General features: G+C 42.3%; 1 protein-coding gene across 3 annotated transcripts; it reads right to left on the bottom strand.

The window, feature by feature from the left end:
• Positions 1-5,283: 5,283 nt before the first annotated feature.
• LOC138970662 (farnesyl pyrophosphate synthase-like) lies at positions 5,284-26,032 on the bottom strand. Of its 3 annotated transcripts, none has more exons than XM_070343132.1 (9): positions 25,834-26,032; positions 23,840-24,030; positions 22,470-22,604; positions 21,933-22,013; positions 20,613-20,735; positions 18,558-18,722; positions 18,245-18,322; positions 9,297-9,431; positions 5,284-8,720 (listed from the first exon to the last, which is right to left on the bottom strand). In XM_070343132.1, exons 2-9 carry the CDS (start codon positions 23,981-23,983, stop codon positions 8,520-8,522), a joined length of 1,062 nt encoding a protein of 353 aa, XP_070199233.1. In that variant the 5' UTR covers positions 23,984-24,030; positions 25,834-26,032; the 3' UTR covers positions 5,284-8,519. The 3 variants fall into 3 exon arrangements, with proteins under 3 accessions (XP_070199233.1, XP_070199232.1, XP_070199230.1); XM_070343131.1 differs by having other exon boundaries at positions 23,840-24,027; positions 25,834-26,030; XM_070343129.1 differs by having other exon boundaries at positions 23,840-24,027; positions 25,705-25,844.

The following is a 26,032-nucleotide window of genomic DNA, read 5'->3' as shown; positions in this document are numbered from 1 at the left end:
AGTAAATTGAGTATGCGGCATAACCTTACGACCACTGGACTTACAGCGCTGTGGATTCAATTTTCATCTGCTGAAGAGTGCTGTGTTCTACAAGAAACAATTGTTACTTAAATTAGTTAGAAAAAAGTCCCGGCCGGGCTTAGAAAATATTTAGATCTTGTGTTTGTATGTTTTTGATTGCACATGCATGTATATTTTTGATGCAATTGTGTGTTTATTTTTCATGCTTGAGTGCACTTCTTTGTGCGATGTACTAATAAAAAAAAAACAGGGGGGGAAAAAAACACAAAAAAACCCAATCTGGTATGGAGCTGTAAAAGTACTGGTTTCCATGGCATTGTTATGCAAGGGAGGTCACTCTCAATTACCCTGGGACTAAGACAAGGAAAGTCACTCTCTGATTTAAATGACAATATTGTCTCCCTTGAGTTTTGTTTGGGAAAGTTTTGTGCATGTAGATATTTTGTGAAAAGGTTGTGTATTTGAATGATAATTGGGAAAGTTTTGTGTATTAAGATTTGTTTTTAGTTTGTTGATCCTCCTCCTTAAAGGTGGTCGTCTACATTTTTGCTTTTTTTCAATAATCTTATTGTTAGATTCCCCGCAGTGGGGCACTGCGGTTATGAAATTAAAGGCCCCTCCTGTTTTTGGAACCGCAGGAGCTTTCTAGTTTGCTGTTAGGTAGATTTTTGGTTCCTCTTTCCTGTCATGCTCTCTTTTTCTTCATGAATTCTTTTCTTTTTTCTGCCTTCTTGCTCATTCACCTGTATTTTTTCCAAAAATCTCTTCTCTTTCCGCTTGTCTCGCGATTCATGTATAGTTTAATCTGTTAGTGTTCTGATGTAAGTCCAGCAGTAGATAGGTTAAGCCTATTTTAACATACTGGAAACTGGTAATCTTCCAGTAGGTATTAATTTAGTTTTACTAAAGCCTGCTGGGACACAAGTAATGGGTTAGTGCATTTGTAAACAGGAATCGCTTGACAAGTGGCCCCCTTCATCCCCCCCTTCCTCGTCCTGATATGGCTCTGCGTAGTCGGCTGGACGTTAAGCAACAAATAAACAAACAAACAAATTGTTAGATTTCGCTAAAAAGTTATGTCAGATGATGAATTAACCATGGGGAAAAAAGTTATAGAAAAAAAAATATATGTAAAAAAAGATTTTATTTTTGGGAAGCGTGACTCACGCTTCCAAAATTTTGTTTTCTGTTTGCTGAGAACATGTGCTTTGCCTAAAAATACTGACCAATCAAATTCATGTCACTATGCTTATAGCCACGCCCAAACAAGTGCAGCAACAGTTTGACACTGGAGCGCTGTCCACGCTTTTTTTTTTTCACGAAATGCACGGGATTTGAGAGGAGTTTTGTGCTTGGCATTTTCCAAATAAGGATATCCTACTATGAGTACTACGCTGGAATACTACAATGAATTTTGAAACGGCTACACTGGCTTCGTCTTTCCTGATCGGTGTATTGTTGATATTTGTAGATAATAAACTCTGCATATTAATGGTCAAATGACGATTTCGGTATAAAAATGTAGACAAGGACCTTTAAAGTTGTGAGATAAAGTATGTTTGTTTAATGATGTGGACTTTTTCTGTTTGAATTGGCGTTTTTTATTTTTTTATTATAAACACTGCAACTACAGGAAACAGGCATGGGAATTGTCCGCCGAAAGGCAAATTTCCGCGGTAATATTTTTTTGTTCTGCCAAAAAAGCAAAAGTGTCTGCCAAAAAAATAAATGGGGGAGGCAAAAAAACTGAATTTAATGGCAAACTTGGATCCCCCCGCGGGTTAGGGGGAAGAATTTACCCGATGCTCCCCAGCATGTCGTAAGAGGCGACTAACGGATTCTGTTTCTCCTTTTACCCTTGTTAAGTGTTTCTTGTACAGAATATAGTCAATGTTTGTAAAGATTTTAGTCAAGCAGTATGTAAGAAATGTTAAGTCCTTTGTACTGGAAACTTGCATTCTCCCAGTAAGGTCATATATTGTACTACGTTGCAAGCCCCTGGAGCAATTTTTGATTAGTGCTTTTGTGAACAAGAAACAATTAACAATTAACAAGTGGCTCTATCCCCGTCGCGATATAACCTTCGTGATTGAAAACGACGTTAATCACCAAAGAAAGAAAGAAAGAATGGCAAACTTGGAGCTCAGATCACACCAAATTGCACAGTGAACAGTAGTGCAAAGTAGTTGTGTGGGTGTGACTGTGTTATATACATTTAAGCTTAAAGTGATCTGGTGAGACTGGACTGTGATTTTTCCTGGTGGACAGTAGTAGTTGTGTGGGTGTGACTGTATTATATACATTTAAGCTTAAAGTGATCTGGTGAGACTGGACTGTGATTTTTCCTGGTGGACAGTAGTAGTTGTGTGGGTGTGACTGTATTATATACATTTAAGCTTAAAGTGATCTGGTGAGACTGGACTGATTGTTTCTGGTGGACAGTAGTAGTTGTGTGGGTGCGTTTTACAGTAGTTGTTATTAATGCTAAATCAGATGTGTTTTATGAATACACAATAAATGTTGAGTATTTACCAGCTGGTCTTTCTTCTTTTTTATGTCGTGAGAGTGAATTGCGAGTCTTGCGTGTGAACTCAGGTTTGCGTGTGTTCATTTTTTGGGAGTGTGTAAGGGATTGTTGCCCTGATTACAGTTTTTAATCACATTAGTACAGGTTGGCCTTGGAAGGGGTTAACAGGTCTGATCTAATCAGTACATTGATTGAACTTTTGTATGATTTCTCATCATTGTTCGCATTCTTGTCATTGCTATATATTCTGTTTAGTTGTATGTTCATCCTTTAATCTACTGATTTTCTCTCTCTCTCTCTCTCTCTCTCTCTCTCTCTCTCTTTCTCTCTCTCTCTCTCCCCCCCCTTCTCTCCCCACTGTCTATATTGTTCTTCTGTTTACCAGTATGATCTACTCAGGCTAGGATATGAGCTGTTCTCAGTTAAGGTTGATAGATTGATAATTCAGTCCTTGCAACATTGGATGCATATTGAATGTAGGTTATATACATAGCCTATTTGCTAGAACTATGTATTTGATGACCTAGTTTCTGTCGTTGCAATGCTTATGCTTGTTGTAATATAACTATGCCCCTGTGTGTGTGTGTGTGTGTGTGTGTGTTTGTTTGTTTTTGTGTTTGGTCGTTGTGTGTTTGGTTGTTATGTGGTTGTCTGTGTTCCCTTGTGCTCTGTTGTTTGTCCTGTGCCTGTGTGTGGTGTATTTATGTGTGTGTTCCCATCTCCCACCAGCCTTGTGCTTTAAAAAAAATATTACGCCCCTCATTTGTTACCTCCCTTGTTGTGGTGGTAAACTAATGTACAGTTTGGTCAGTACATATTCAGTGCCACTTAGTCCCTTCATGACTCTTGTGATTGTTTATATAATTATGTTTTAGGTCTTAGGTATTCTTTATACTAGGATTCTTTTGTGTCATTTGCGCTTTGTTGTTTAGTTGTTTGTTTTGTCGTTATTTGTATGTGTAGTTGTTGCATTGTTTATTTGTTGTTCTGTTTAATTGTTTGTTCACCAGTTATGCGCTAGAGTAAATGATATACAACCCACACCCAACAGTCCCTAATTGGTGATCCTGGCATAAAGTAACTTGTCAGTGATGTTATGAGGAATGAGATTGAGAGTTTGCACTTTACACATTGCCTTTCTATAAGCTTGTGTCTGTTGTGTTAGAAATTCTGATAGCGACTTGAACTTACTTGTTATTTGCATTTGACTTTCTAGTCATGGTTTGTTCATGTTGTTTTTAAGACTGCGGTATGTTGTGTTGTGTCACTCTTTGCTCTAGTACCTATGGTGTTGGGAATAATTATGTAAATATTTCTGCTCTTGTTTATAACATTACTTTGATTTTATTGATTATTTTCTTGACTTGTTGTTTCCTGAAACTTAATACAATTTTTGTATGTTTTTAGGCCATTGCGTGCTAGTTAGACTACGTGGGGTTTGAAATAAAACAATGAACCCCACCACCCAGTCTGTTCGAGTTTGTCGAAAGAGAGAGAGAACCTGAAGGTGATTTGCTGATTCAAGTTCAAAGGTGTAACAAACCCCCTACATCATACCTAAGCAGAAGTATGGCACCATCATTACAAGTAGATATAGCAAATCTCTAAACCAGAAGGCGTTTTGCTGATTCAAATTCATCTGTTGTTGCTGAACGAGTCCCCCACATCTCATACTTTGGCCCCATTATCATATCCTGATCAAATTTATTTAATTTTCATCACTTTTCCGATCGCTACGAAAGCTCTACCCAGGTGTATGCATGTTAAGGTGTAATTAACCTGCACATCAAAATTGACCCGTGTCCGGCCCGCCCGGATTCGAACCCGTGACCCGTGGATCATAAGCCCAGTATTGTCTACCAACTGAGCTACCGGGCATCATGTTCAAGCTCTTCCTTTAAATACACTAACAATTAAAAATACCATACAAATGATCCGAAATGGTACGATATTTCATGCAACAGTATCGCAGGCCTACTGCGTTTTCACTAAATTTCACTGTTGCTTGACGCTTTCCCCGCACACTAGACTAAAAAATGTGTGTGTGCGGTGGTGCGTGTGTAGCAAATCTTGACGTAAATATGCTGAGAGAGAGAGAGAGACAGATAGGCCTAATCACTTTGTGTGTGTGTGTGTGTACGTGAGTAACAATTCTGGACGTTAAACCTGGTTCAGCAAGTTCTATCGTCACTATACTTACAGACTATCTAGTCTACAATGAAAAAGCAACATCAGTGGCTGATTTTTGGCTCACGTAAGTGTAGCCTATGCGATGATAAACTTTGTCTGTCTGTGCGTGCGTGCGTGCGTGCGTGTGTGTGTGATAGAAACTTTAACATTTTCGAGTCTATGGATAAAGCTCGCATAAGAAGATTACGTCTCGGTCAAAAGTGTTTGACGTGTGTGATAGAAACTATTTGAAGACGTCACATTATGACGTAAGAGGGTTGGACGTCATGCAAAGGAATTACTGAAAGTCTCGGTCATTGTTATTGTGAGCGGGCCGAGACTAATTGGCAGATCCAGGGTCTCTCTTTCTTGTACAGTTTCACCTATGCTTACTGTGTGTGTGTGTGTGTGTGTGACAGAGTGATTGAGTTTGTGTTACTGTTTGTCGATTTCTTACGTGAGCCTTGAAGGCTTCGCCTCTTGTTAACATTCATTTATTGCTGTTGTTATTGTTGTTCACTTTATTTGACACATCATTCATACAGAATCAAAAACCAAGAAAGGTAGGTTGTTGGAACGTTTGTTATTGACAAAACAATACATTCACACATATTGACCCAACGATCTTTTAAGTGGACAGAAACAAATATTAACACAAAACTTATCTTGATAGTTCTATCCGTTTCACGCCCACTCGTCAGGAAGCCGAGCGAATGAATTTTTTACATCATTCATACAATCACCCCGGCCATACAATGTCATTGTGGAATTTTGGCGTAATTCGATTCTTGGCGATTGCGATGTTTTTGAGCTTTAGACTAACCGTAAATCATTCTCCACGAAACATTATTCTGTGAAATACCATTGACAATGCATGATTTAACATTATTTTATCTTTCTACCCATACCAGGAACGAATACAGTCACTATGTCATAATAAAAATAATCAGTTTTGTTCTTCTAAAAAGCTTTTTAAAACGATTGAGTTACGCCAAAATTCCACAACGACGTCCATATATTCCATTCCATTTAACCTGTACCATGACATGAAAAAGTAACAAAAAAAAACAACCGCAGCAATACATGTATCACACAAACACTGACTAGCACCTCCTCTTTCATCATAACCAAAACAAACATTAGTACGCGAGAATGAACCATTTGCACTTCAACGTCGATCTCTGTAATGGTACAGTGAAACCCCCCCCCCCCCCCCCCCCCCATTTTAACTCATTGTCTCCCAGGTACGGATATATCCGTACCCACTCATATGGCTCTATCTGACAAGGTACGGATATATCCGCTCAGACTGTAACTGTCGCTTCCTGTAACGTCCATTCCAGCGTGTTGATACACAGTTACTACAATTCTGAGTGACCTGCTGCAACACAGCTGGTCTCAGCTGAAAAAAACAACTTGGGCAACATAGGTGGGGTAGAAAGTGTTCAGACCTCAAAAAATCTGAGAAAATCAGGTCGTAAATAGGAGGGGGCTCTGGAAATTAAGGACACAATATCTGAAAAAATCAGGTCTGAAAATGAAGGAAGTCCTAAATTAGGGGGGGGGAACCATTGTATACACAATTCGGCCTCAAGAGAAAACTTTCTTTCTTTCTTTCTTTGGTGTTTAACGTCGTTTTCAACCACGAAGGGTTATATCGCAACAGGGAAAGGGGGAAGATGGAATAGAGCCACTTGTCAATTGTTTCTTGTTCAAAAAAGCACTAATTAAAAATTTGCTCCAGGGGCTTGCAACGTAGTACAATATATGACCTTACTGGGAGAATGCAAGTTTCCAGTACAAAGGACTTAACATTTCTTACATACTGCTTGACTAAAATCTTTACAAAAATTGACTATATTCAATACAAGAAACACTTAACAAGGGTAAAAGGAGAAACAGAATCCGTTAGTCGCCTCTTACGACATGCTGGGGAGCATCAGATAAATTCTTTCTCGTCCCAACCAATATGGGACTCCCCATAGCCCGCGGGGGGTTCATGAGAAAACACTGATGTACCTTCCCATATTGCAAAGCACAGATCTGGTCAAGCTTTCATATGGCATATTAGCATCCTTCCACTTAAAACACATGTTATATGAATCACTGTGAAAACAGACAAATTTGAAAAGCTGAAAACCTTTTTTCTTTGGATTATCCGTGGAGATTGTGGTTAACCTGCATAGCACAAAAACGTGCCTCAAAATCTCTGTGGGCATTTATGAATCTCATGTAACAACAGAATGCACATGCTACATTAGCACTAACACTGTGGTTAAATAACAACTATTTCTACCATTTACGTATCTTTTGTGCAAAGTTTGTAAAAGTAAAAAGGTGGCAAGAATACACGTAATTTGACATCACAACTCAAATGCAAGAACATAAACGAAGAACTCACACAGACGTAAACTAACCGCAAGGGCATGTCTACCGTTTGGAAATCGTATGGGCAACTGCCATGTAAACAACTAAATTGTGTCAAAATTTAGGTGAATAGATGAAGAGCTCACATCCTTTCACATACAATTTAATTCAGTCCTCACAGTATGTGTTCACATAATTTCAGAACATTACAGAGAGGTATATAACTGTGACTATTTCTGACAATTGTGGATCTTCTGTGCAAATGCCGTGATTGGTTGCAAAAAGTCATGTAATTTAGAAACACACATGCATTCACAAAATTTAAGAAATCAAACGTGTTCACATGATTCTAGTACAACACACAGTTAAAACAAGAGGCGAAGCCTTCAAGGCTCACGTAAGAAATAGACAAACAGTAACACAAACTCAATCACTCCGTCACACATACACACCCACACACACAGTAAGCTTAGGTGACACTGTGCAAGAAAGAGAGACACTAGATCTAGATCTGTCTGTCTGCATGTAGCCTACTTACAGTTACAGGGACACGACTGCCAAATAGTCTCGGCCCGCTCAAAATAACAATGACCGAGACCACACACACCACGCGAGAGAGAAAGACTACAGGGAGGCATGCCGTCATGATGCATTAATTGACGTCAAACACTTTTGACCGTGACGTAATCTTATGCGAGCTTTATCCATAGTCTTGGATAACCACTCACACATAGACTCGGAAATGTTAAAGTTTCTACCACAGACATACACACGCACAAACACACACACACACACACGCACAAACGCACAGACAGACAAAGTTACGATCGCATAGGCTACACTTCGTGAGCCAATAACAGTAGATGTTCCGTGCAAATAAAGTGAAGACAAAACGTGGTAGAAAGTTGCCCAACTAAAGAATTCACACTCTTTTACACAAGTTAAGAACTCGCACATGTTCACATAATTCAAGAACAACACAGCTAGCTAATTCTCTCATTTGTAAATCTTTTGTACAAATGCGGTAAAGACCAGACGACAAGTCATGCACACTTACCCGTAATCTAAGAACTCCACATACGCATTCACATTTCTTACACATGCAGAGATAAAAGCTCTGTGATAACTATTTCTTCCGTTTGTAAATATTTTGAGAAAATGCGGTCAAGACCAGACGACAAGTCATGCACACTTAGCCGAAATCTAAACACTCGACACAGGCATTCACATCTCTTACACAGCTGTAATTTAAGAACTCAACATACGAAGTCACATACTCTTACACATACAGAGATAAAATCACTGTGGTAGCTATTTCTCCCGTTTGTAAATCTTTTGTGCGAATACGATAAAGACGAGACGACAAGTCATGTACCACCACAGCTGTAATTTAAAAACTCGACACACATTCACACAGATAAAATTACTGTCACAACTATTTCTGCCGTTTGTAAATCTTTTGTGCGAATGCGGTGAAGACGGCAGGGGGCAAGGTACCACAGGAACTGTTAATGAGTGACATGAGTTCTTGGTAACTGGACTCCTCGTAGTCAGCGTACACACGGGAAATATCCATTTCCTTGTAGAGTTTTTTCACCCTTTCCACTTTCTCTGCATCGTGCTGCCCATAGTTGTCCTGCAACCAAAGAAGAATCAAACTGAGAAGATGTCATTATATTTTTACAAATTAAAAGCTTTAACAGAGACATGAAATAAATGTTACCAAAAAAAAAAAAAAAAAAAAAAGGCGAATTAATAAAATTGTAACCACAAAACAAAACAAAATCGACAAGCTTAAAAAGTGTATCCCCATCCTCCCCCCCCCCCCCCCCCCCCCCCCGAACAAATAAACGAAAAATATGTCAATTACTTGTTGCACCATAGAGACAGTCGAACCTATCTGTAACGACCATCAAAGGAACCGACAAAAGGTAGTGGTTATAGACAGGTGAGGTGAATTGTACAGATGAAAATCTTGTCTTGGATCATTGGGAGTGGTCGTTGAGGGCAGGTGGTCGCTTTCCACAGGTGGCCGAAAGGGCAGGTTCAACTATAACTATAACTCAGGTGGCTGATTACACAAAAACACGCACACACCTGGGTAGCACGACTCTGTTGCTGCTAGCTTTCCACTGGGAGGAAGCCACCCGAATTTCCCAGCGATGGAACAGCGAAGTTATGAAAATGAAAACAAAAAAACTCTACGACATACCTGTAACACCTTGAGCTGATGAGGTGTGGCAAGTTTCAAGGCTTGCACGACCAGCCAGCCGCACTTGTTGTCTTGGATATCGGTGCCGATCTTGCCAATCACCTCTGGCGCTCCATAGCAGTCCAGATAATCATCCTGCCCAGCAGAAAACAATATGAGATGATTCGGTTAACAAAAAATACATGCATCCCAGAAACAGACAAATCTACCCCAGAAACAGCCTCTGGTAATTTTAGTTGCGACTGGGACTAATTCGTCACAGTTATAAAGGCCGTTGGGCCACTTGAACATTAAAGTAATGAGTCGATCGCTTCGAAAAAAGAATCGGTCAGTCTCCTCAAGTCTTGGCAGGGATGCTGAGGCAAAACCCCAAGTAATTTCTAATCCCTGAACATTTTGGCGTCATTTTGGCAGAATTTCCAAACTTTTTTACAAAAGGAAAACATTCTAGCATCACACACACAAACACACACGTGTATGGCATTCCATTTGTCAAATAATTATTAGGATACTTTTTCATGTTTTTTTCACCAGTTTTAGCTAAATAATCATTATTTAGAAGCTCATGTGCTAAATAAGTAATTGTTTATAAACAATGTAAAACAATTCTAAATAATTTTTTTTTTACGTAAACCATTCATTATTTACCTAAACAATTCATTGTTTACGTAAATAATTCATTGTTTACGTAAATAATGATTTATTTAGCAACATTGCTGATTGTTTACAAACAATGTAAAATACATCTAAATAATATATTGTTTACGTAAACAATATATTATTTAGACTAAATAATGCATTATATAGGTAAACAATGATTTATTTAGAAACTGCTCACTTTATCCACCCAAAAAATATTATTTTGTGAAATAAGTGATTATTTGTGAAAACAATACATTATTTACGTAAACAATGAATTATTTACGTAAACAATGAATTCTTTCGGTAAACAATGAATGGTTTACGTAAACAAAAAATTATTTAGAATTTTTTTTACATTGTTTATAAACAATTACTTATTTAGCACATGAGCTTCTAAATAATGATTATTTAGCTAAAACTGGTGAAAAAAACATGAAAAAGTATCCAAATAATTATTTGACAAACGGAATGCCATACCGGACGTGAGCGCGTGGGATGTACAACTGTATATCTCCTGCACATAAGTTCTGCCAGTATCTAAATGCCGGTGACTTCTTGATCATCCCAAATAATGAAAAATTTCTAAAGTAAATTTTGATTTAATTAATATACTTACCCGAATCACATTAGCATTGAGTCACATGAGATGCTTAGCACTGAAAAACGCTTACCTATCTAAGGGAAGCAACCCCATCACCAAAACGAAAGCGAAAGTAGCTTAGGTAATGAGCAGTCACACTGGGAGTTACCTCCCATATTGGTGTGCACACGTCACTTCCCATGACTCCACGTGTCTACCTACCCTCATACGGCTTTTACACAAACATCAAAAACCATACGCGGGGCAGGCGGGAGGGAATCCAATATGTGATTCGGGTAAGTATATTAATTAAATCAAAATTTACTTTAGAAATTGTTCATTAAATTTCATATTCTTACTCCGAATCACATTAGCAGATAATCATCAAGAAGGCGGTGGGAAAGAAAAATCTAACTCACTCTAAAAACCTTGCCAGGAAGTAGCCCCATGCCAACAAGGCAGGGAGGGCTCGGTGGAAAGAAAATTCTAACTCACACTAATCCTTAGCCAGGAACTGGCACGCTGCCAACAAATCAGGAAGGGAGCGGAGAAACAAACCTGATTGACAGCCAAGGAGTCTCTAATCAAAACTAGCCAAAGGAAAACCTCAGAGGGCTAGTAAGCTGTGCCCAAACCTTCGATCAATCCCACGGACAAAAAAGGGAAAAGGCACAGAGAGAGACCAAAGCTCTGGATTAAATGAACCCGAGCTAAGTAGAGGGGGAAAGACAATCTGCCACCCCCCCCCCCTTTCTTCTTCTAGGAAGGAAAGTTCAACCCAACAAGAAGCGTGGACAAAGAGAGGCAGCTCAAAAAGGAAAGAGAGAGACGTCCGAGTACCAGGTACCCGAGTCCAACTCGATGACGAAAACTCACAAAGAGCGTCAGCGTACATAAGTTCCAAGAACAAAAGAGTACGCAATTCAGTCTGCTTGTAGGAAAATCGAAAGAGAATCCAAACCCCAGACTGATAAGCATCAAAAAACCGTGGCGCCAAGCAGTCGAGGAAATTCCCGAGAAAAAATTCTCCGGAAAAGCTGGAAGATACGTTCGTAGCCAAATCGAGAGAAAGCTGAAACTTGGACGAACCAACCAGAAAATGTCTGTCCGTCTTTGAGAGACGGAAGGCCAGACAAAAGGCAAAACCCTTTAGCCATTGTTGCCTGTGGTAGAAAGGTGACCGTAAAAGGAAACCCAACCCAACGGCAGTCGCTCTAACTCTCCTCATTTTAGAATGAGGATGAAGAAAGCGTCGGGTCCACAGACATAGGCACCCGAAAAAGCGAAGTCAAGCAGCTAAACGCTGCCGGACAACGCACAGACTAAGGCTAAGAGCCACAGAGCCCGTAACCCAGACACCATTCCAAAATACCCGCTGAACACCGGCAAAGGAATGACTCAAAGGTTTCGGAATATTAGTTAGCCCTCTGCCGAGAGGAGAGGACTAACCAAAAAACTGAGAGAGAAGGTCAGCCACAAAGGATGATCCTTCGAACTGATATTGCCGAAGACAATGCCCCCTCAGAAAATCTGTATGTCACCTCCGAGGACGACTTAAGTGAAACTTAAGTTTGGACGAAACATCAGAACCAGTCCTTGCTCGAGAAAGGCAGAGCCTGACCCAGCGAAAGACCAACACCGGCCGCATAAGTCAGTCATTGTTCCTAAAGCGCCGACGTAACCATGACGTCAGTAAGAGAACAACTCTCCGGCTAACCGGAAATGTGACCGGAACAGCAAATTGTGGCTGAAACGACTGTCACCCTGACCGCCAGAAGCCAGCATACCCGAAGGTCAGCCCGAAACCCACCGGAAGAGATCCCAGAAGATGCTCAAGCCGGTGGACTTAACTCGCTGTGTGAACATCGCTAAAGAGCGAAATCAAATCCCGTCGACACCCAAACGCGTGAGCGAGGTGAAGAGAGGATAAAAACACCTGATCTTCGTTCACCCTAGGAAAGGTTGAACCAAGAATGAAGACGACATCATCGTATTGATCTACACCAAGTGTAAGCAAATCAATATAATCCGTCCTGGACCGAAAAATATGATGAAGGTCTCCTAAAGATGCCAGATCTAACACGGACGTCCCATCTCCTCCTAAGAGAGAAGGATGCGTCTTGAAACAGCCACAACCGAGTCTCTCATAACTGGAAACCAGTAGAGGGAGCCAAATCCGGGTCCCCAGACAAGGCGACCGCGGAGAAGCAGAGGACGAGTGTCAGACGAAGCCCAAATAGCCAAAACAAGCTAAGGCTAAAACTGTTCCGTAACTTGTCTTGAGGGACAGGAAAAAGGAACAGAAACGGCAGGAGTACCACTTCAGGTATGGGATGAAATAGCCCAAGAACCTGTAAAAAATGGTATGCCACAGAAGAGGAATCTCCAAACCGAAGTAGGAAAAACTCCCTCTTCCCAACCAAACGGAAGTTGTCATCGCCGTACAGGCACCCAAAGAGTGTGCCAAAACAGCTGACGTCCTTCCGGAAAACAAGTCTGTTCGCTAGCCTCAGACCCACAGTCGGGGTGGACAAGCAGGCGACAAAGACCAAGGTCACAGACCAGTGGCATAAAAAACGATGCACGAGTAACCCGGAAACCGGAAACTCGCGTACCGGAGTATCACTTTGACTTATACTCTGACTGGTGTGAGAGTAAAGAAAGCCAAGTGAAGAAAGCCCGAAGGCCTATACCACGGAGGGCCCAGAGGCGGAAGGAAACACGCAATAACCGGAGACCGGAGCCCGTGTCTCTGGAAAACACCTGCTCATCCCTTGACTCAGAGGAAAAGGGTAAGAGGAGAGGCCATCCAACCACCGTGTCTGGAAAAGCGGAAGTCACAACACCCTCGGGGTGAAGCAAAAACTGCCCCGGCTGAAGCACAGAGTGCGACAATGCCGACCGCTGTTGCTCTCTCTCTGGCTGTAAGAAGCCAGAAAAAGAGACAGCGTATCCAGCCAAAGCCAGAAAAGCAGCCCCTGAAACCACAGAAAGCGGAAACGAGGACTGAATAGACTGAGGCCGAAACCATAAAAGACCGGAGGCCAGTCGGCGGTACCGTACAGCACTTCCCCGTCGCCTTAGCGTACGCGTGCCGTAGGACCCCCTAATCCGGTGAGGACCGGAAAAAACGCAGCCGTCGCAACCGCAAAAGCGGAAATGAAGGCTGCATAGACTGAGGCCAGAAGCCATCAAGCCCGGAGGCCAGTCTGCAGTCCATCCCATCACCGGTGCAGAGAGAACGCATGAGGGAGGACCTATACTTCCGACCAAAACCGGAAATGCAGCGGCCGTAAACGGCAGCCACATCCAGTCCATCCCGTCACCGTTGTCCGAGCGAACGCATGAGAGAGGACCTATGCTTCCGATAAAACCGGAAACGCAGTGGCCGTAAACGGCTGCCGCTACTGTTCTGTATAGACCGTGACCACGGTGGGTAAGACGAAAGTATCAGAACAGGGGTTATGCTTCCGGTTGAGAACCGGAAACGCAGGAGCCATAAACGGCTGCCGTTACTGTTCTGTATAGTCCGTGACCACGGTGGGTAAGACAGAAGTATCAGAACAGCGGTTATGCTTCCGGTTGAAAACCGGAAACGCGGTAGCCGTAAACGGCTGCCGCTACCGTTCTGTATAGTCCGTGACCACGGAGGGTGACGGAAGTATCAGAACAGCGGTTATGCTTCCGGTTGAAAACCGGAAACGCAGTAGCCGTAAACGGCTGCCGCTACCGTTCTGTTTAGTCCGTGACCGCAGTGGGTGACAGACGTATCAGAACGGGGGTTATGCTTCCGGTTGAAAACCGGAAACGCAGTAGCCGTAAACGGCTGCCGCTACCGTTCTGTATAGTACGTGACCATCGTGGGTGACGGAAGTATCAGAACGGGGGTTATGTTTCCGGTTGAAAACCGGAAACGCAGTAGCCGTAAACGGCTGCCGCTACCGTTCTGTATAGTCCGTGACCATCGTGGGTGGCGGAAGTATCAGAACGGGAGTTATGTTTCCGGAAACCGGAAACGCAGTAGCCGTAAACGGCTGCCGCTACTGTTATGCCGCAGTCCGTGCCCTCTGGGGAAATGTCGGTATTGGCAACAACAGGAGAATGCAAGGAGTGACCCTGCCCCAAAGAACTGTCTCCCCGAAGGGAGTGTCCAGACATCTCACGAGGACTGTAGGACCAGTTCAACTTACCGGTAATGCCACCACAGAAGCGGCCACCGACAAGGCAGGAACCTGCTTCCCGGAAATGGAAGCATCCAACAAGGAAGCCAGGAACCGGACAACCACCACGGAAGGGAGCAAGACACTGCCGACCGCCGTGGAACGCTGCATCTCCTCTCTCCTCAATGCCGAACTCTGGGGCAAAGATAACACGAGAGAGGACACCAAAAAACCCCCTCCAACAAGAAGGGAGCACAGAAACAACGGACGTGAACGACTGCGCAAAGCACAAGTGCTAGAAGCAGAAACATGCACGGACAAAGAGGGGATTGCAGCCTAAACCACAACCCCAAGCTAAAAAAGGCGACGGCGGACGAAAGCTAAACTAGCCTTAAACGTCAGCCTAGCCAAAAAGCTAAAACCAATAATAGCTACTGATAACCGAAACGAAGGACGAACTATCAGACGCTAAGAAAATACGAAAAACTTCGCACAAATTACTGTAAGCACGTAAGTCCAATGGACAGAAAACTTCAGTAATTAAAAAAGTTCAAAGAACAGCAACTAACCAAGCTTGTAAACTACCCGAGTAAACAAGCAAAGGCGACCTACCAAAAACATTAAAGTCAGCAAAGCTAACAAGATGCAAATGGCGAAAAAACATACGGCTAAAATTACTGAAACACGCAAGCCGCAACGGCCTGCCCAGTCAGTAAACAAAATAATTCTCTAGAGAAACACCCAAAATAACCATGCTTGCCGAACCCAAAGGAGGCCCGCACGGCTAAATACCATTATAATGGAAGTTAGCAAGCTAACTGAACACACTAACAATGGCGACAAAGCAACAAGTCACTGACAAACAAGTCCGAACACGGACGAAAGTTCAGCAACAAAAGCGAGAAAGAGAACACAAAAACGGGAACGAGCTCACCAAACAGCAGTAGTGACGAGCAGACAGACAGGTAACATGGCCGGCAGGTGTCACAACAACACAAGAGCAGACCATAGGAGCGAAAAATTTCAGTGACCTTTCCCTCAGAGGTGAAAAGATCGTATGAGGGTAGGTAGACACGTGGAGTCATGGGAAGTGACGTGTGCACACCAATATGGGAGGTAACTCCCAGTGTGACTGCTCATTACCTAAGCTACTTTCGCTTTCGTTTTGGTGATGGGGTTGCTTCCCTTAGATAGGTAAGCGTTTTTCAGTGCTAAGCATCTCATGTGACTCAATGCTAATGTGATTCGGAGTAAGAATATGAAATTTAATTGATCATTCATTACATTTAGTCAAGTTTTGATTAAATGTTTTAACATAGAGGGGGAATCGAGACGAGGGTCGTGGTGTATGTGCGTGCGTGCGTGTGTGTGTGTGTCTGTGTGTGTGTGTGTAGAGCGATTCAGACTAAACTACTGGACCGATCTTTATGAAATTTGACATGAGAGTTCCTGGGTATGAAATCCCCGAACGTTTTTTTTTCATTTTTTTGATAAATGTCTTTGATGACGTCATATCCGGCTTTTCGTGAAAGTTGAGGCGGCACTGTCACGCCCTCATTTCTCAACCAAATTGGTTGAAATTTTGGTCAAGTAATCTTCGACGAAGCCCGGACTTCGGTATTGCATTTCAGCTTGGTGGCTTAAAAATTAATTAATGACTTTGGTCATTAAAAATCTGAAAATTGTAAAAAAAAAAAAAGAAATTTATAAAACGATCCAAATTTACGTTCATCTTATTCTCCATCATTTTCTGATTCCAAAAACATATAAATATGTTATATTTGGATTAAAAACAAGCTCTGAAAATTAAATATATAAAAATTATTATCAAAATTAAATTGTCGAAATCAATTTAAAAACACTTTCATCTTATTCCTTGTCGGTTCCTGATTCCAAAAACATATAGATATGATATGTTTGGATTAAAAACACGCTCAAAAAGTTAAAACAAAGAGAGGTACAGAAAAGCGTGCTATCCTTCTTAGCGCAACTACTACCCCGCTCTTCTTGTCAATTTCACTGCCTTAGCCATGAGCGGTGGACTGACGATGCTACGAGTATACGGTCTTGCTGAAAAATGGCATTGCGTTCAGTTTCATTCTGTGAGTTCGACAGCTACTTGACTAAATGTTGTATTTTCGCCTTACGCGACTTGTTTTAAATTGTACTGGCCATGAATTGAGACAAGCGTCTGATCTAAAATCTAATTTAATGCTACAACATCGGAACACTACTAAACCATTTTTGTAACTGATAACCATCATAAAATGTATTTTGGTTCCAGCTGGTTGAAAAAGGATACCAACAAGCCCATTGACTGGGAATTTCATCTCTTTCTCTTTCCTTTAAATGTCCTAACAGGCGAACACTAAACCTGTCTATGCATGACATAAATTCTATGTATCTAACCAAATCACTGGCCAATGCCAGTTACACGTTCGTTCAGACTACAGTGGAACCCCCCTTTTAAGACCTCCCAAAATCTGAAAATATCAGGTCTTACAAAGGAGGGAGTCTTGAAACGGAGGGAGTCTTGAAACGGGGGGAGTATTGAAACGGGGAGTCTTGAAACGGAGGGAATCTTGAAACGGGGGGAGTCTTAAAGGGGAGTCTTGAAACAGGGGAAGTCTTGAAATGGAGGAAATCTTGAAACGGGGGGAGTCTTGAAACGGGGGGAGTCTTGAAACGGGGGGAGTCTTGAAACGGGGGGAGTCTTGAAACGGGGGGAATCTTGAAACGGGGGGAGTCTTGAAACGGGGGGAGTCTTGAAACAGGGGGAGTCTTAAAGGGGAGTCTTGAAACGAGGGGGAGTCTTGAAATGGAGGGAATCTTGAAACGGGGGGAGTATTAAAACGGGGGGAGTCTTGAAACGGGGGGAGTATTGAAACGGGGGGAGTCTTGAAACGGGGGGAGTATTGAAACGGGGGGAGTCTTGAAACGGGGGAAGTCTTGAAACGGGGGGAGTATTGAAACGGGGGGAGTCTTGAAACTGGGGGAGTCTTGAAACGGGGGGAGTATTGAAACGGAGGGAATCTTGAAACATGGGGGAGTCTTGAAACGGGGGGAGTCTTGAAACGGGGGGATTCTTAAAACAGGGGGGGAGTCTTGAAACGGAGGGAGTCTTAAAACAGGGGGGAGTCTTGAAACGGGGGGGAGTCTTGAAACGGGGGGAGTCTTGAAACGGGGGGATTCTTAAAACAGGGGGGAGTCTTGAAACGGAGGGAGTCTTAAAACAGGGGGGAGTCTTGAAACGGGGGGAGTCTTAAAACAGGGGGAGTCTTCAAACGGGGGGAGTCTTGAAACGGGGGGAGTCTTGAAACGGGGGGGAGTCTTGAAACGGGGGGAGTCTTGAAACGGGGGGAGTCTTGAAACGGGGGGAGTCTTGATACGGGGGGAGTCTTAAAACGGGGGGAGTCTTGAAACGGGGGGAGTCTTCAAACGGGGGGAATCTTCAAACGGGGGGAGTCTTGAAACGGAGGTAAATTTACACACGTTATGAACGGAAAATCCATAATCATAAGGTCTTAAAAGGGGGGTTCCACTGTACAAGAGTGAAAGCAACCAACCTGGACTTGAAAGAAATGCCCCATCTGCAGCAGAATGGTCTTGGCAGCGCTGTGTGACGCCTCGTCTGAGATTCCAGCCTGGAAGTAGAACGTGACATCATATTAAATAACTTTCCTGTAGTTCAAGTACCCTTGCCAGCTCTGAGCAATGTAAAATTTGAATCTAAAAACAAACACACACACACACACACACACACAAGCACATGCTCCCACACACACACACAGGCATGCAAGCACAAAAGCACCCACTCACTTTAACACAGGACGTACTATAAAATCCAGTGAGTTGGAACCCCAGACCCTCAGCACTCACCATGTGCATAGCGAGAGCTACAGGCAGGTAGAAGGAGTAGAAAGCAGTCTTCCACTTGACTATGGCAGAGTACGTTTCCATGGTAAACTTGGTGAAGTCTATCGTTCCCTCTGGGGGAGCGGTCGTCATGTCTAAACACTGGCCTACCACAGTTTGCATGATTGTCTGAAAACAAGGTGTTGTACATATTTAAAACATGCGGTAATAGGTGATATTCAGAAATAACTGCATGATTGTCTAAAAACAAGGTGTTGTATTCAAAACATTGCGATAATAGGCCATGTTCAGAATTAACTCTGTCAAGATGTTAAGGGTTGTGGAAGACTTGCTTTCCCTTGTTTCCATGATAAAAACATTGAGGCGATGCCTACACTGTCACATGTAGCTTAACTGCAGTTGCCTCAGTGTTTGTTTAGAAAAGCAAGAAAAAACAAGGGAAAGAAAGCAACCCTTCTACAACCCTTAAAAACCCAGAAGAGCTATTTTTTTGTTTGTTTGTTTGCTTAACGCCCAGCCGACCACGAAGGGCCATATCAGGGCGGTGCTGCTTTGACATATAACGTGCGCCACACACAAGACAGAAGTCGCAGCACAGGCTTCATGTCTCACCCAGTCACATTATTCTGACACCGGACCAACCAGTCCTAGCACTAACCCCATAATGCCAGACGCCAGGCGGAGCAGCCACTAGATTGTCAATTTTAAAGTCTTAGGTATGACCCGGCCGAGGTTCGAACCCACGACCTCCCGATTACGGGGCGGACGCCTTACCACTAGGCCAACTGTGCCGGTAGAAGAGCTATTTCCGGAATTCGTCCATTGTTAAAGTGAAATACATGTCACACAATTTTTGGTTTCGAAGGCAGCGCTGCTATTGGCATGGGTTTGACCCCCACGTTCAGCGAGGGATTTATTTTCCAGAGTCAACTTTGTGCAGACGTCTCCTTGGTGTCTGAACACCCCCGTGTGTATGCATGTGTACGATAAAGATCCCAAGGAAAGTCCGAGGCCTTGGAAAACAGCTAAATGCATACGGGATAAAATTGGGTAGCGCGATTGTGTCGCTGCACATTATCCCCAGGGATAGTAGTCCAAATTTCCTTCAGAGAATTCCCCAAGGACAATAAGATGTACCAAATACAAAGCACTCCCGTTAAATTCCCTCTCTACACCCTTCTTCTTCTTCTTCTTCTTCTTCTTCGTTCATGGGCTGAAACTCCCACATTCACTCATTTTTTTGCAAGACTGGATTTTTACGTGTATAAGTGATTTTACACCGCCATTCAGACAGCCATACACCACTTTCGGGGGAAGCATGCTGGGTATTTTGGTGTCTCTATAACCTGCTGAACTCTGCCATGGATTACAGGATCTTTTCCGTGCGCACTTGGTCTTGTGCTTGCGTGTACACACGAAGGGGAATAAAACAAGAAGAAGAAAAAAATATGTTGGTTTCCCGCCAATCCTAAAACTTTTTTTTTCATTTCTCAAAAAAACAAAAACCACACACTTTTCTTTCGGCACATTTTGTCAACCATACCGAGACAAAGGGAAGTAACCTCCTTTGAACTCGACATTACATGTGACAGTTGCAATGGCGGCTTCGACTTCGAGCACCTGCTTTGCAATATACTTTAGCAAATGTGATCATTAATTCAACAAAAAACCAAATTAAATCCCTTTCTTTTGTGGTCACGTGACCCTAAATCAACATTTTTGTGTTGGCCATAGTTGAGCTGATGGGGTCTATGTCGACCAATGGAGTGGGATTCCCTGAAGGTGGATTCCCTGTATACAGGGAATCCCACAGGGTGGAGTTTTTCAATAAAACTTGCAGACCATACTCGAATTTCTAAGAAATATCAAAAAAGATCGAAAAACATCAAATTCTACCAATGTCGCTAAGCGTCACGTGACTTTCAGCGATACCAGCGAAACGCTACAGGAATACAGGGAATCCACCTACAGGAACTCCACCTACATGGAATCCCACTCTTTTGGTCGACATAGACCCCATCAGCCCTAGTTGACCTGAGATCTCTAAACCTAACTCACGTCATGGAAGAGCTCCACCACACTGAGATAGTAGGGTTGGTCCTTGAGGTGTTTGCGAAGAATCTGGAAGACGGCCGACTCCAGGAAGAAACTGTCGTTGATGCCTGTTAGCCCCACACCATCCTGAAACCGCCACAATTCAGCCATGCATTCTTCAACACAAACAAATATCAATGCAGTATATCTCTTTCGAATACATCACTTCAATTTAACTAACAGGAGTTACCTTACTTGCGAGTACTAGACTGAGAAAGCGTCCCTGTAAATAAACAAAGTAATGCTAACTCTAGAAAAAAATCACAAGCCATGCTTTTATGAACAGGAAGAAATATCAATGAAGCGTTTTTCCCAGGCCTCGATCTTTGACCATTGACGCATACTTTTTTGATCTGATGCGGTAGTCTGAACCCTGCTGGTTAGTCGACAATTTGATACTTTTGACAGGTATAGGAAGTGTTCTGACCAATTTATTTTTTAGCCATGCAGAACTTTTGGACCTATACATATTTCATTTCAGGTTCTTCTTCTTCTTCTTCTTCTTCGTTCATGGGCTTAGACTCCCACGAACACTCGTGTTTTTGCACGAGTGGAATTTTACGTGTATGACCGTTTTTACCCCGCCATTTAGGCAGCCATACGCCGCTTTCGGAGGAAGCATGCTGGGTATTTTCGTGTTTCTATAACCCACCGAACTCTGACATGGACTACAGGATCTTTTCCGTGCGCACTTGGTCTTGTGCTTGCGTGTACACACGAAGGGGGATAAGCCACTAGCAGATCTGCACATAAGTTGACCTGGGAGATCGGAAAAATCTCCACACTTAGCCCACCAGACGACAGCGGCCGGGATTCGAACCCTCGACCTTCCGATTAAGAGGCCGACGTCTTACCACCCCGCCACAGCGCCCGTCTATTTCAGGTTCAACCATCCTATTGTCCTCCAAGTCTTGGAACAACAGATACTCTCAATCTCTTACATGGTGATACATGCAAAAAGACTGATCCTCGCTGTTTTCAGCCATAGCGTTTCAGTTTTGCGTCTCTTCACACTGCTAAATTTCCCACAGTAATGAGGAATGATGATTAGCACTGCACTTGTCTACTTTGGAACAAAAAAAGAGTTACAACATAGTACCTTGGGACCAGTTAAAAAGTGTCCCCACATCGCAAGCTTTCTATGGTGGCAAGAACATTTTGGTCAAGATAGATAATCCCCAGACAAAGAGATTAGAGAAGATGACCTTTGTTTTCAAGACTATTTGAAAGTGTACTCTTAATACGGGGGCTCACATTGCAGGCACAAATGGACAGAGTTTTTACCTTCTTGTACCAGCAAGGTTGTCCGCGTCTTGTGATCGAGGCGTCCATAATGTCGTCAGCAACCAGAAAAAAAGCTTGCAGCTGGAAGAATACACATTTGTTTGAAAGAACAGGAACGATTGTTACTCTCAATTAAAGAGATTTTTTTAATGGTCAGTAATTGATTTATGCAACAGTTCTGTGGTCAGATAATTCAGGATGCCTAACAGAAATGTGACAATAAAAATTAATTGTAAAATAAAAAAATAAAAAATAAAAAACTGAAAGCATTTGATCTGCATGCAGTCCTACACATTTTCCATCAAAGACTCTGTACAGTAATTTGACAGGTAAACTGATAGGCATTTTTGATTGAACTGTTTTCTCAATGAGCCATTTAGGAATTGATTTCTTCGTTAAAAAAAAGTACAGTTGTTGATAATGAACTCACTATACCTCCCAATTATTCTCACCCACTATATATTTCATTATCGTTTCTTCTACCATAACTTACACTAGCTCATTACTTTACACTAAGCTCATAAGAAAAACACTTACCCACTCCACACACCATCCGAGAATCCGTGCACGTTTCAATTCGCCTTCTGTGCAGTCTTTCTTTAGTTCTTTGAATGATGTCGCAACAGATATCCCCCGATTTTTCTTTCCAAATGGTACATTGTATTCAGCCACCTGCAAATGAACACACAAAAATTAAGTCACTGACACTGTAAGTGTTAATGCATTTAAAAATTAAAGCAAAGTTGGCACTATCATCATTGCATTTAAAGAATCATGGTTAGAAAACAAGCTGTATTCTAACCTTGGCACACGATTTGAGATGCAGCCAGTACGTGTTGACGGGCGCAATGACCGAGTGAATAAGATGCTGGCCTCCCAAGCGGTAGGTCATGGGTTCGAATCACGGCCACGCCTGGTGGGTTAAGGGTGGAATTCTTTTTCGATCTCTGAGGTTAACTTACGTGCAAACCTGCCAGGACCTTTTCCCACAAGACCACGTGCGCAAAGAAAAGATCCTGTAATCCATGTCAGAATTCCGTTGGTTATAGAAACACGAAACACTAAGGTTGCATCGTCTGTAAGCGGCGTATGGCTGCCTAAATGGCGGGGTAAAAACGGTCATACGGTAAAGACCTACTAGTGTTAAAACATGAGTGAACTTGGAGTTTCAGCCCATGAACGAAGAAGGAGAAGAAGAAGAGATGCAGCCAGCAATCAGCATTCTTTCTCCTTCTTCTGTGTCTGTGGGCTGCATTAACCCCTACCTCCCACACACACCAGTGGGCACTGCAGTGGGCTTTTATGTGTATGGCCGGTTTTCCCCCTGCCATATATAGGTAGTCATACTCCGATTCTGGGGGATGCATACTGGGTCTTTTCATGTTTTCTATAACCCATCGAACACTGACATCCGTGGATTACAGGGTCATGTTCATCCATACTTAGAAAGGGAGTCCCATTGTATATATCGTCAGTGGCCTTCGAAGACCTCGTAACTTACATTTTCCCGATTTTCGGATTTTTGCATGGTTCCGTCCCTTGATTTTTTTCCTATCATCTGTGAAAAGCTTGTAACTCTATCTATTTTGCAAAGGTCTTTTTCCCCTGATTTTAAAAACCTCGTATTGCCGTTGGGTGTTGAGACATTAGCGACATTAGCGGGAAAACCTCGTATTGTCTGTTTGAATCCCTGCGAGTCTGTTGAAAATCCTCGTAATTGTTCCTTAAATTCAAAACAAAAAAGTTCAAAACAAAAAAGTGAAAACCTCGTATCTACACGTTTTGATCTGGTGAAGAGGAATTTGATTTTTAAAACACTCATTATCTCAGAACTATGATTTTGAAGATACGAGGTCTTCGAAGGCCACTGACGATATGCATCAAGGACACATGTATTTGAAGCTAACCTCTCTGAACCACTTCATGGCAGCCGTTGTATCTGTTCCCTTGACGGCAGGGCAGTTAATGACATCATCCACCAGCTCTGCAAAGATGCTGTCAAACTGCTCAAGTTCAGAGGCTGCCCCTTTCTTTTCGTTGGAATCTCCCATCTCTTGTGTGTTTGCTGACGTGTCGACCTCACTGCTGTTAGATTCTGCTGAAAAATAAGTGGTATTAAAATCATCAGACACAACTATTGCTACATATGTAATAATAATAATAATAATAATGGTCATTTATATAGCGCTTCTCCACAAATCTAAACAACGAAGTGACTGTGGTAAGATGAACAAAGTTAAAAAACAAAGCTTTATGTGCATAATAACTTCAGTCCACATCACCATTATCTTGTGATGGCAGCAAATTCAGTGTTGATTTTAACCCCTTGATTGCCTTAAGACGGGTATACCCGTCATGTGCCTGTGCATCCGCAGCGCCTTAGGACGGGTAAAACTCTCCGTTCAGGAATTTTCCAGAAATGCTGTGTCACTGCTGACACACAAATACTAGCCAATGGCTTAGTAGGATACCTCATTCTCATGACTAAATATATATGGTGGCCCGATTTTGTGTTATTACATCTGGCAGTGAAAGGGTTAAAGGAATGGCATGTGTTCTCACATATTCAATTAATACCAGGAATTAAATTTAAAGTACATTATTATATGTTATTTGTATGTTTGAACAAAATACTACATTTTACACAGCTCGAGACAGTCAGTATTTTTCCGAGAATGCACTAGCAGTCGAGGTGAACAATGACTGTCGAAATATGTTTTAAATGTCATATTTTGGTCAAAACTACAAATAACATTCATCTATCGATTGATTATAGTTAAAATTTCTTTTAGTTTTTACGATTGAATGCACCCAAACATGCACTATTTTGTAGTCTCGACTGGCCGCCTAAATATGATTTGTTGTTGGATTCTGACGTCATATGGTTCAAAGAAGGGAAATCCAATGTTCAATCGATACATATAACATATTATTATAATGAGCCTTCCAAATATGCATGGGTACAAGTAGAATTGTTAAGAATACATAATCTTTTGATATCCCTGTATAGCAATTTGCCCTGTAAGCGCTTTCAAACTGGCAAAGGGAATGTGTTTCAAAGATACATTAAAAACAAACTAGGCCATTAACTGATGACAATTCTGATCTAAAATCTTAACGGAGGAACACTTTTTTTTTTATAACTGATAACCATCATAAAATGTATCAGTGGCATGACGTCAAGTTCAAGCTTGATGAAAAAGGATACGAACAAGCCAATTAAGTAACAAACGGAAACCACATTGACGCTGATGCCAGTGATGGAGTCTATGTCGACCAAAATAGTGGGATTCCCTGTAGGTGGTGTTCCTGTAGGGGGATCCCTGTATACAGGGAATCCCACAGGGTGGAGTTTTTCAATAAAACTTGGAAACCATAGGCATACTTGAATTTCTAAGAAATATCAAAAAAGATCGAAAAACATCAAATTCTACCGATGTCGCTATAAGCATCACATGACTTTCAGCGATATCAGCGAAACGCTACAGGAACCACACCCTGTGGTATTCCCTGCATACAGGGAATCCACCTACAGGAACTCCACCTACATGGAATCCCACTCTTTTGGTCGACATAGAGTAGATCTATCATAGACCCCATCACTCATCAGGCTCAGCTCTATTGACATAAACATGTAGGAAGTATTTGCAGAACACAAGCACACACACCCGCAAACACACACTCTCTCTCTCTGACAGCCGTTATACTTTTTCTTGTTACGCTTTTCGAAAAGTGAGTGAGAATCAATAATTTTGTCTCCAGTCTACATTACCTGAACGTACTCGGTACTGATCCCAGCTTTGTCTGTGATAGTGACAACAACATCTATGTTTTCTCAAACTTATGCCGCACATTCGAAATCAGTAGCTCCGTCGACCTTGCTTGTCATTGTTCTACCTACCTCACGATGAATCTGAACACCGACCGGTAGTGTCTGTAATTCAGTATTTTCCGTAAATTGAAGTTCTGTCGCCCAGTTTGCTCGCAAAGCTGGCTGTCGTCTGAAATTAGCGTCTGCAACTTCCGATTTCAGGCCGGTGTCATGCGTTGTGTCGACGAATTTGATTGGCTGGAGCTATCGACTGATGGCCGTCATCCGA

The sequence above is a fragment of the Littorina saxatilis genome, linkage group LG7, assembly GCF_037325665.1.
Source record: "Littorina saxatilis isolate snail1 linkage group LG7, US_GU_Lsax_2.0, whole genome shotgun sequence".
NCBI classification, from domain to species: domain Eukaryota; kingdom Metazoa; phylum Mollusca; class Gastropoda; order Littorinimorpha; family Littorinidae; genus Littorina; species Littorina saxatilis.
This window is presented reverse-complemented; position numbering and strand designations above follow the sequence as displayed.